Here is a 12398-nt window from a genome sequence, read left to right as displayed (position 1 = left end):
AGCGCTTTATACAATGCAGATTGTTTCAAAGCAGCTTTACAGTGATAATAGGAAATTAATGTAACAAATATTGTTTTGGCTGTACAGCAGCTCTATAAAAAAAGTCACTGTCCAGCTTAACCCTCCTGTTACCCTCAAATGTACCAATATTTTAATTTAAACCCCCAGCATATGTTTTTTTTTTTCAAAGGTTTTAGTCAGGTACTTTGTTTCTTTGAGAGGTACCAATGAGAGGTACGGTTTCTCAAGCGTCTGCTCATTATTCATATCCATTATCCATATCCATTATCCACGCTAATCATCCACGTGTGAGCCATGCTAACCTGTAAACGCCCCATCACCTCAAAACAAAGCATCAAAAACACTGAAAAAACTAACTGACAGATTGTCTCCCTAAAGGCACCAAGGAGAGTGCACACTGGTATAGACCACTTCTCCCTGGATGGGGCCTGACCCATCTGGCATCAGGGCCTCTTAGCCGAAGCCGGTCCTCAGTTCCGACCGCCCCACAAAGACATCGGCTTAGAGAGCCATCCAGAGCCCCATTCTTTTTGAGGGGGAGCTCGAAGCAACACTCTGTTTTTGCTGTTGCCGATGTGAGGAGCTAGTAGACGGCTGGGACCGGAGTCCGGCGAGGGAAGAATCTCTGGAATGCTGCCACCTGTTTTTTTGCCTTCTAAAACCTCTCGACGACTGCATCAATGAAGAGACCAGGAGGGGAAAGCAGGGCGTCCAGCAAAAAGGACATCATTTTCTTTTATATCAGATCAATTTAACAATAAATACCTCTCCGTAGCCACCAGGGCTGCCATAGACCGGCTAATAATTAATTTGTTACATTTATATAGTGTTGCCATACACTATTTATGTATAGTATTTATTTATACAGCCATATTGCGCCAGAACGCACACCACACACCAACTTACTGGTAGAGAGGAGACAGTGATGAAGCCAATCAGTATATGGGGATGATTAGGAGGCCATGATGGACAGAGGCCAAGGGGCAAATTTGGCCAGGATGCCGTGGTTACGCCCCTACTCTTTTTCGAAGGACATCCTGGGATTTTTAATGACCACAGAGGGTCAGGACCTCAGTTTTACGTCTCATCCGAAGGATGGTGCCCTTTGACAGTATAGTGTCCCCATCACTATACTGGAGCGTTAAGACCCACACAGACCACAGGGTGAGCATCCCCTACTGGTCTCACTAACACCTCCTCCAGCAGCAACCTGGTTTTCTCAGGAGGTCTCCCATCCAAGTACTAACCAGGCTCAGCCCTGCTTAGCTTCAGTGGGCAACCAGTCTTGGGCTACATGGTGAAATGGCTGCTGGCCGGAACTGATATGGCTGCTAGCCGGAACTAATAGCTGGGGCTGTCTCCTTGGTGGCCCATCTACGTGTGTATCCCCTACCGTAATGAAATGCGGGCAAATGAGGGTTTTTATGGAATGTTGTTGTAAACAAAAGTAAAAGAGTGATGCACATTTGTTGCATTTTACTGTGAAATGAGAGTATAGAAATGAGAATACTGTGTCTTCATTAAAATCAACACATTAATGATTTATCCCACCCGCAATTAATTGGAATGTAATTTTTTATTACTTGACAGTGTCTGCTGATATAACCGCGATCCGTGCATCAGTACTGTGGTTATACAAAGCAAGCAGCACTGACTAGAGCCAACTTTGCGGAACACACAGAAGAAATGAAGCCGACTGACGCTCAAAAACGGCCCAACATTGCCCGATGGCCGACTGTTGGCTTGGTGTTTTTCTGACTTTAGATATCTCACTAATTAAAACACCTGATTCAACTCATCAACTTCTTAGTATATTGAATAGGGTGTAACCCTCGGCCGTTTCGGTTTAGTCACAATGGGGTCAGATTATACTGTGTCTACGGTGACGCATTGCTGCCACATAGATATTATTTTTTCCCCTCAATTATGTCGTAACAACGAGATCTTATGTCGTTAAAACGACATATTTTCTCATAATAATGAGATCTTATGTCTTTTAACGACATCTTTTCTCGTAATAACGAGATCTTATGTCGTTAAAACGACATATTTTTCTCGTAATAACGAGATGTTATGTCGTTAAAACAACATATTTTCTTGGCCTTATAAGGACATGTGTAGTCATGTACAAAATATGCCTTTATCCACATAAAATTGATAACAGAACATAGCTGTTTATTTTTTACAACATTATGTTCTTCTTACTTTGTTTAATTAACGAAATGTCAATCTTCGTCAATCTTCAATCTCCATGTCATGCAGTGCACGCTCCACACTCCGCACAAACACTTGGATATGCGCTTAATAATCGCGAACATTTATCTAGGTTAATGTTAGAGCGAGCGGCCATGCCAGATGGATATAAGTCCTCTTCATGTCAAATTCTGTTGCATTTTCTTGCGCCAGTTTGAAAAGGGGCGGCTGAAACACTTAGCCTATACAGATAAATGCCCAACGCTGGTGTTTTTCTTTAAATTCGTTTAGGCTTTAAAATAAATATTGTTTGTGGGCTAATTAATGCCACAATCATTTGTTTATTTTATTGGCTACTTTTTTGTTTTGCATTGAATATTTTTCCTGGAACATAGGTTACTTTGCATATGCTAGTACAGCCTGTGATTAGTTTGTTCCCTGTCATTTTTAACTGCACTAGTATCGAGCTGAAATTTACTCTTGTCGGACGGTAATCAGACTAAGTGATGCATGGATCGGCAATTATGTATGAATGCTCTTTAGCTCAAATCATCTCCTCAGAATGTAAAAGTGGGTTGTAATTTTCAGTCTTTCAGAGTAATGTGGAAGTAATGATAGGAGTTTTTTCCATATTTGTTGTTTTTCATGTTTTTCCTTTCACTTTTGTTGGGCAGATGTGAAGTTGGAACAGAGAACTGGGTGCAGTGTAACGACTCCCCTATTAAGATATGCAAATATCCCGTGCAGGGTCTGTTTGAGGGACACTCTTTTTACTTTCGTGTGCGTGCCGTCAACTCGCGTGGCATTGGCAGACCCTCCAGAGTTTCTGAGCCCATTGCTGCTCTGGACCCCACAGAGTTTGAGAGACTTCATAGTAAGCAAAAAAGTCCCTATGTTTATTTACTCGATTTTGTGTTAATAATGCTCCTAATTAGTTAATAATGTACTGGTGTTTGTTTCAACAGCCACAAAACTTGGTGGGAGACTTGACGTTGTGACTTACTATGATGACCTTGAAGGTACTGTACAATCCTGGTTTATTTACTGAACATTTTGGAAAATTTTAAAGTGTGATTTGTATGTCTATTAAAGTCATGGAAATGTATTTAATCGATTAAAATAATGGAACCATCATGGAAATTTCAATAATATTTCAATAATAGTTCATTCTTTCATTTGGAACGACCCAACTAAGAAAATGTCCCTGTACCTCAGTGCCCTTCAAGTGCTCAAAAATGACATCCATACTGCATCCTTAAATATTGTGTGGCGGAACTGCCTTATGATATCGTTCCGTTTGTTCACTCAGCCACTCTACCTTTGCATATGTAATCTGTAATAGATGACAACAGCTGTCACTTTGTGCTTTTCCCCATTATTCTTTTCATGGTTTTCGCTTTCAAAATTAGCAATAATTATCCAGCCCACAATTGGTTCTCTTCGGAGAGATACTGATTAGTTTTTGATGAGAATTCCATCAGGAAGGGAACGTACAAACATCTGTGGTTCTTTTTCAAGTTGAAATGAACACATCAACCAGTGTCACCCATGTGCATATATAAGTGTATGTGTGTACAGATAACAGTGTCAGCAGCAGCAGCAGCAGCAAAGATTATATTTATATCAGTCCATAATATTAAAGGTGCTTTTAAAGCTAGTGAAAATGGTGGGATATTTCCTAGTCTGTGTGTGTGTGTATTGGTGTGTGTCTATGTGTTCAGGGTAGAACAGTAATTCTGTTTGATGTGGTTTGCCTGCAGCTGAGGGAAAAGCTCCAGGACCTCCCTCTAAAGTCTGCACTTCAGAGACGGACCGAACATATGTTGTGCTCAGTTGGGTCCCTCCAGTCTACCATAGCAAAGCCCCCATGTGGTATTACATTGAGAAGGTTAGTTTCAGCTCACTTCCAGACGTTAACCCAGCCGAATAGTCACAAACTTTAATTCAGCAGTTTGGTTGGTTTTCTTCTTACATCACCTTTAATCAATTAAGAAACATCTAACAAATTAAAATAAGATTATGGAGTTCTCAGTTATCCCAGTTATCAGTTGTTTCAGATTTTCTTCCTTCAAAAAATAAAAAAAAAACAAATAAATGAGTCAATATACTAACAGCAGAGTGTCACTGTCATGGACTATTATTGTGATATTCCTTTAGTTCCTGTTTCCAGGCTCTGTTTAGTTTCGGTTTTCTTGGTTACTGATTATGTCTTAATTTGTTCCGACGGTTATGTTTGATTTGCTCCTGTCTGTCATTACTCATTATGTTCGTCTGGTATTTATACTCCCTGTAATGTTCAGTTCAGTGTCGGCTCTCGTTTATCATTTGAGTGGTTTGCGTTTATTTCTTGCATTTATTTAGTTCCTGTGTTTGTTGGTTTAAAACAAAGACTCTTCACTTGTATCTTCATGTGTGCTTACCATAACACATAACACACAGATCTACAAAAATTACTCAATGAGAAATGTTGAGTTCATATTGGGAACTCTGACTTGTGATTGTAGACTTTGATATCGTGGCAAATCCATTGTCAATCATTTGCTCTATTGCTCTATTTAATCTCATTACTGTCTAGGAGTATTTTCACAGTAAGGAGCACAGCAGTCATTTTGCCATCTCATTTTACAATACATATTTGTGTAATCATGTGTTTTTAATGGCTGTGGTCTCATACAGCTTCAAGTCGGAGCAGGATCGTGGCAGAGAGTGAACACTAAAGTACCCATCAGATCACCTCGCTATGCCGTCTTCGACCTGTCCGAGGGAAAGGACTATCTCTTCCGTGTGCTATCCGCTAATATGTACGGCATCAGCGATGCTTCCGAGCCTACCGATACCATAACAACACTTCAACTGAAGGGTAAATGCTCTAAATCCACCATGTCAAATGCCACCACATCACTGATGCATTTAGTAAAGACATTGAAATGTTGAAACTGTTGCATATGAAATGGAATATAGATCTTTGAAGTTTTGTCAGGCTGTGACTTTGATGTTGATTTTAAGGCAGTAATGAACTTTTATATGCCTTTCTGTAGTGGAACTGATTCATGCATGATAGGTCATTAAGGGATTGATTAGGCTGGTTGGTGAAGTCACCCCTGAAATGAAGCTCTGTGTTCTTTCAGGTGTGCCCTCAGCTCCTGGACAAGTCGTTGCAACCAGGGAGACAGACACCTCTGTTCTAATTCAGTGGGCACCTCCAAAGGATCCCAATAACCTGATTGGATATTACATTGATTCTTGCGTGAAAGGATCTAAGGACTGGACCTCAGCCAATCACAAGCCCCATAAGCAGACCAGGTATGTGCTCAGTCAAGGTGAAATTATTTGAGGCAAATTCCACGAATAGAGACAAAAGGGTCTGAAACTCAGGTCAGAAAAACTCTTGAAAAATGTTTAACATTTAATGAACGTAAATAAACGAAAAGAAAATATTAAAGAAAATATTAAAATAGATTAAATTAGGGTAAATATTGTGTATTACCGTAACCTATTTGTAAAACAAGCAGCTCTAGAAAAAACTAAGAGACTACTTTGAACGTTTTTTTTTTATTCTATAAACTACTATCAACATTTCTTCCAAATTTCATTAAAGCATGTATTTGCAGAAAATGACACAAAAGATGCAATGTTTTCAAACCTTGACCAATGCAAAGAAAACAAGTTTATATTCATTTTTAAACAACACAATACAGTTGTTTTAACTTCAGAAGAGTTAAGAAATCAATATTTGTCGGAATAACCCTGATTTGCTATCACAGCTTTCATGCGTCTTGGCATGCTCTCTACCAATACGTCACATTCCTGTTTGGTGAGTTTATGCCACTCCTGGCACAAAAAAATTCAAGCAGTTCACCTTGAAACTATTTCATTACATTCTATTGTGTTTTTAAGGAGGAAGCACATCTATCCTTATCCTGGAGTTGGTTCACCCTCTGTCTATGATTGTGTTGTTTAAAAATGAATATAGACTTGTGTTCTTTGCATTATTCGAGGTCTGAAAACATGGCATCTGTTTTGTCATTTTGACCAGTTGTTTTTAATTGACATTTGGAAGACATATACATAAATATAAATAGTAAATCAGAGAAACTGCTAATTTTGCAGTGGTCTCTTATCCTTTTCCAGCTATTTGCTTATTTTTACAAATTGACAGAGTACATAAAAACAAGCTATCTCATATGTAATCATATGCACATGTAAAATAATGTGATCATCAACATTAAACTCTATAAATCAAAACTACCTAATGTTACTGAATGAAATGTCGACCGAGGATGAGCTATAGGACTGTGAAGCTTTGGGGGTGTTGATGGACTCTATCTACTCCATCTATGTTGTGATCATCATTCTGAATATGATCCAGATGTATTCTTTTACAAAACCGTGATTTTCTCAGCTTTTTCCTTAAAATGTTGCTTTTTTATGAGGTTTATCAAGTGTTGAAATCTTAGTTCATGTTCATTTCAACATTTACTAATTATTAAAATCAAATGTTGTATCTGTTTATATTAGTTAATGCACTGTGAACTAACATAAACAAACAATGAACAGCTGGATTTTTATTAACTAACATTAACAAAGATGAATAAATACTGTAACAAATGTATTGCTAATTGTTAACAAATGAGACATATTGTAAAGTGTTACCAATTAGTTTAGTTTATTTTGTCCTTTTCATTTTTAGGAAATTTGAATTATCATGAAATGTTCAAATTTGTTTTGAGAGTCCGAACTGGATTTTAGATGTATTTGTACCCTATTTGTGTGAAGAGCTTCAGATTTAATCACAATCCTTTCAATTCGTGATCAGTCCACATGTCTATCACTAATAAGCTATCCCTAGAAATTGCTAAATTGTCAAACTATGAACTCTATGTCCAAAGGTTCTGAGATCAGCACAAAATGTGGCACACAGATACAAATTTTAACATTGATATTTATTCAAATATACTTTTATATTTTATATGTATTTAATTTTTTGCTTTTACTAACATTTGTAGATTTTCAGCTAACTTAACTTTACATTTGTTCCTCTTATGCTTTTAAATAAGTCATGGGACACCAGGGTAAATCCGATTCATGGAAAGTGCCCTAAAGTGCATGACAGTGTATATGGTAATTTAAACCAAATCAAATTGTGACCGCACATTACAACATAAAAACAACTGAAATGCCAGAAAGCTTGTATCAGGATTTCGTGTTGCTGACATGTTTCTTTTACTGATGTTATTCCCTGCAAAGGATAAATAACGGAATAGAAACTTCCTCTTTCACTACCTCATTCCTGGGTTCTTACAGGTTTGTTGTGCATGGACTGACCACCGGTGAGACGTATGTCTTCCGTGTACAAGCCATCAACGAGCTGGGCCTCAGCGATGAATCCCAGGAATCGGCCCCTCTTTCTGTGAGAGCCGCTCTCAGTAAGTTTGGCTCTCATGACCCAATCTCCTTTACATTCCTTTACATTCCATCAAGAAGCCAACTACAATTTATTTTGAACCTTTTCCAAACACACTCAAAAGCTGTTTCTCAGCGTCAGGTGTTTGTTATTGATAGCCCATGGTGTAGTAAATGACAAAAAGTAAGGTACCCACCAGAAATGGCCCACCAGCCTTAATGACAGCAACAGGTTGGGAAAGGTGTATATTTATCTTTATTCATAGGCAGTGCTTAGGAAAGTTGCCACACAGTAGCAACAGAAAAGATTAATTTTACAAGTCAAATGTTTTTTTAATATACAGTAGAGTTGAGCGGTGAAATGTATCAGCCAGTAGATTTACAACTATTTTACAGTATGAGACTTATGATTCATTAGTTATGCATAATCTTTTCTTTTGGATCCATCAAGTTACAAATTAAAAGAAAATAATCAGATGAATCATTTAATCAAGTCATACCTTTCCTTTGTAAATTATGCTTGATTTGCAAAATAAGCATTTTATATAACTACATATTAGTATACACATTATGTGTGTTAAATACAGTCACCATGATATACAATTGTTCATAGTATGAAATATATAGCCATCACACTATGAATATATAAGATATGATCATACCCTAGTACACAGTTGTATGCAAAAGGTTTTAAAAATCTTTTTATTCCCTTCAAACCTCGCACCATCTGCTAAATTGGTTTAATAATTTATACCAAATGAGTCAGAATGTGTTGTTTTGTCTTCCCTATCTCTGTGGGACACTTAATCAACAAGTAGAAGTTATTTCAGCCAGCAGACCATTAAATTTGTACAGATCTGGATGATTTGTAGAGCGGTTTGCTTCGTAACTCTTTAGCTTTAGCTAACAGCAATCCTCTGTTTGGACTCAGGGGGACTATTCCATACTCGGAGACTTCAAAAGATGAAAATAAAGATTCAACTTTTTGTCCTAAGAGTGCAGGCCTGTCTGTGGTAAACAGCCAGCCAAAACAGTGGTTAAATTAAAATAGATGAGTTCTTTAGATGAAATTATTAGATGAAAGTATTTCTCAAAGTGTTTCAAACAAGCATCTATGAAGTAGTATATCTTGTCTCATACCATTTTTGTTATGGACAATATTGATTCTTTGAGGAGAATATTATCGTCTATCTGGTGGTAAAAAAAAAAAAAACCTGCACAACAAACCACCTAGTGTCACCATCAGGTTCAGATGAAGACGATGAAAAAGGTTCAAACAAGTTTCCACAAACAAAAGGTTCTTTAGTAAAACAAACTCAGGTAATCCAATAGCAAGAAGGCAACATAACAACATGTGATGCACAAACAATACCAGACAACAACTGAATGTAAAGGAGGAACTTAAATACACAGGGTGATTAAACTCAAATGATGAACAGGTGTGCTTTAATTAGGAACATGCTGCATCACCATGACAACTGATTAATGACGTCCAAACAAGAACATAGGCAGACGGCAACAAAGAGGAACATAATAAGAGTCCATGAAAATGAAACTAAAGCTAAACAGAACATAATGGTGACACCTAGCAACAACTCAGACCACCCTAGCAAACCGCAAAAAGTGCTGAAATCCTCTCAGAACTCCCTTCTGTAGCATTTTGATAGCACATAATTATTATTTTTTTAAATGTATAGGCTCTGTTCTAAAGCCTAGTGAGCTGACTTTATAGGAAACATTTTAAAACATCACATGTTGATTATGATTATGCTGCTTTCAAATATATTTTGGCCAGTTGTAAGGCAGCATGGAATCTTTTGTGCAGAATGCAATCCCATAATGCTTTGAGAAATCAATTTGATGGTGGACAAACAATAGAAATAATTATTTAATTATCAAAGAATACTGATAAAAATACTTCAGTCTAATAAATATAAACAATTTTTTTAAATTAATTATTGAATTAACTATTTGCACCATTGTTCAAGTTTGTGGTCTGTAAGATTTAAAAACATTTTTTGAAAGAAGACTTCAAAATATCATATTGTGAAATGTTATTACAATATAATAAACAATTTAAAATGTAAGTGTTTTCTATTTTAAATATATTTTAAAATGTAATGTATTCCTTTAAAATGTGATTTTCAGCAGACATTACACCAGTCTTCGATGTCACATGATCCTTTAGAAATCATTCTAATATGCTGATTTGGTGCTCAAGAAACATTTCTTATTATACCATGGCCTGTCTGAATACTCGATTATGGTTGGCTTGAAAGTTTGCAATAAAACTGTTTAATGCACAGGTAGTTCCAAGTCAGTTTAATCGCCATTCTATATTAATGCTCTGCTCTCATTGAAGCGCACACATACATGCGTCACTCGCACACAGAGATTGGAGACTTCAACGGGAACCAACGGGTTGAAGGTCCAAATTGCAGTTTCAATGCAGCTTCAAAGGGCTCTACACGATCCCAGCCGAAGAATAAGGGTCTTATCTACCGAAACGATCAGTCATTTTAAAATTTAAAATTTAAATATTTTTGTGGACTTTTTCAGATTTTCAGAGATACCACTTTACATCAAAAAGCATCTTTGCTGAATAAAAGTATTCATTTCTTTTAAAAAGAAATCTTACTGTCCACAAACAGGGAACATTGTTCCAGTGTTGTACATTGTTCCAGTGTTCCAAATCTAACATAACTGAAATGCTGTTTGTTTTAAACGGACAAAGCCCTACATTATCTTATGGAAAAGCATTGCCATAGTTTGAGGCTAACAGTAATGTGTAACAAAATGCATTTTACCATTCTAGATTACATCTCCGGACACATCTTTTCCTCTGAAATGTGCATATTACAAGCCAGAGATGCGGCCTGCACGTCAGCGCATGTACCTCTTTGTTGAAGACACTGAGTAATGTGAACGGTCAGCTACAGCAATCTGTCTTCTCCACAGAGTTGCCCTCTTCCCCTTACGACATCTCTCTTCTGTATTGTGACGGGGAATCCATGGTTCTCAACTGGAAGAAGCCCATCCATTCTGGAGGAGCAGAGGTCACTGATTATTACATTGACAAATTCAATGTGGGCAAGAAGACGTGGAAGGAGGTCAACATCCCACCCATTAAGGAAACCCTGCACAAGGTCTATTTATTGCAGCATCCTGTGCATGTTGTTACATCAGGTTATACTGATGGATTTCTAATAATATTATGTAATATAATATTACCTTGTAAAATAATTACTAAGATGAGCTGTATCTTCTGAAGGTTGGAGGTCTGACAGCTGGGTCAGTGTATCAGTTTAGGATCTATGGAGCTAATTTGGTTGGATTGGGTGGTGCCTCAACCCCAAGCAGGTCCTTAAAATGTGAGGCTTGGACCATGCCTGAGCCAGGTAATGTGAAGTGTGTACATAATTTTGACTTGCACTGTTAAAATTATGTCATTATTTATTCGCCCTCATGTCGTTCAAAACCTGCATGCTGCTATTTGTTCCGTGCAACACACTTTTGAATTTTCATGATCTAATATCAGAAAATATGAATAAATACTGTATCAAATGTATTGTTCATTATTAGTTAATGTTAGTTAGTCCATTAACTAAGGTCAACTAATGAGACCTTATTGTAAAATCTTACTGCAGAATCAGCTGAATTTGAAACTTTGAAACCAAGGCATAACAAAGGCTGTACAAGATCAATAAATGGCCCAAAAAAGCAATTGACAGTTCTGCAAAGTCAAAGTCACATGGCCTTTTTTTATAGGGATTTTTTCTTTCTTTCTTTTCTTTTTTTTTTTTTTTTTTTTTGCAATCTTTGGAGTTTGAAAGTCAGGGTAACGTTGAACAGATGATGTTCAGTATATGTGAAGATTCTCCAAAAATCTTGCTTTCCACAGAAGAAAGAAAATCATACATGTTTGGAACATTATGAATATGGTGAATTAATGATGGCAATTTTTATCTTTGTGTGAACTGTTCCTTTAACAAACTAAAACAAATCTCCATTAAGCTCATTTTGTTTTATGTGCTGCCCTAAGAACACTTTAGAGGAAGTAAAAGTCTTATGTGTGCAAAACACTCATCCTTGAGACCAAACCACAACTCTTGGTAAACATTACTTGAATACTTTGTTCAGCAGATTTACAGTATTTTTATTGGAGATACAGATCCTCTGCAGTAAGATGTCTTGTTTATGTGGTTAAAAACCCTTGTTAAAGGCTACAAAGGGAATAGGAGGTCTGTATACCCATACACAAAAGATATATATTTGAAATATATTTTCAGAGTATATTTTGGAATATTTGCAAATATTTGAAATTGGCCCAATAAATATATTTCATACTTATATTTCATATATTTTTGTTATATTTCAGAATATATTTCAATGTATTTTTTTCTGTATGGGTCCCCAAAAGTGTCAAAAATATATGTTGCATATATTCCAAATACATTGAAATATATTCTGAAATATAACAAAAATATATTAAATATAAGTATGAAATATATTTATTGGGCCAATTTCAAATATTTGCATATATTCCAAAATATATCCTGAAAATACATTTCAAATATATTTCTTTTGTGTATGGGTAGCTCTCTGTTTGGTCATATATTGACCCTGCCAGTCACCTCTAGACTACATCACCATCATTAAAAATGAAGGATTAATAGTATTAATAGTACATGTCTCAATCCTTGTTACTGTGTTTCAAGTGAACCAAGTAAGGTGATTAATAGCTGTTTTCACACACAAAAAAAGCTGTTTTTATCAAAGTG

The 12398-nt window shown here is 36.5% G+C and overlaps 1 protein-coding gene across 2 annotated transcripts in view; it reads left to right on the top strand.

The window, feature by feature from the left end:
* myom2b (myomesin 2b) overlaps window positions 1–12398 on the top strand; it is a 61045-nt gene that overhangs the window by 9898 nt on the left and 38749 nt on the right. For both annotated transcript variants that reach the window (XM_084392131.1, XM_084392132.1), the window contains 8 exons: window positions 2889–3088; window positions 3180–3233; window positions 3975–4102; window positions 4891–5074; window positions 5343–5517; window positions 7519–7640; window positions 10576–10763; window positions 10889–11015. In XM_084392131.1, the coding sequence (XP_084248257.1) occupies window positions 2889–3088; window positions 3180–3233; window positions 3975–4102; window positions 4891–5074; window positions 5343–5517; window positions 7519–7640; window positions 10576–10763; window positions 10889–11015 (1178 nt within the window). The remainder of the gene's footprint in view (window positions 1–2888; window positions 3089–3179; window positions 3234–3974; window positions 4103–4890; window positions 5075–5342; window positions 5518–7518; window positions 7641–10575; window positions 10764–10888; window positions 11016–12398) is intronic.

This window comes from Rutilus rutilus, assembly GCF_951802725.1.
Source record: "Rutilus rutilus genome assembly, chromosome: 20".
Classification (NCBI taxonomy): Eukaryota; Metazoa; Chordata; class Actinopteri; order Cypriniformes; family Leuciscidae; genus Rutilus; species Rutilus rutilus.
This window is presented reverse-complemented; position numbering and strand designations above follow the sequence as displayed.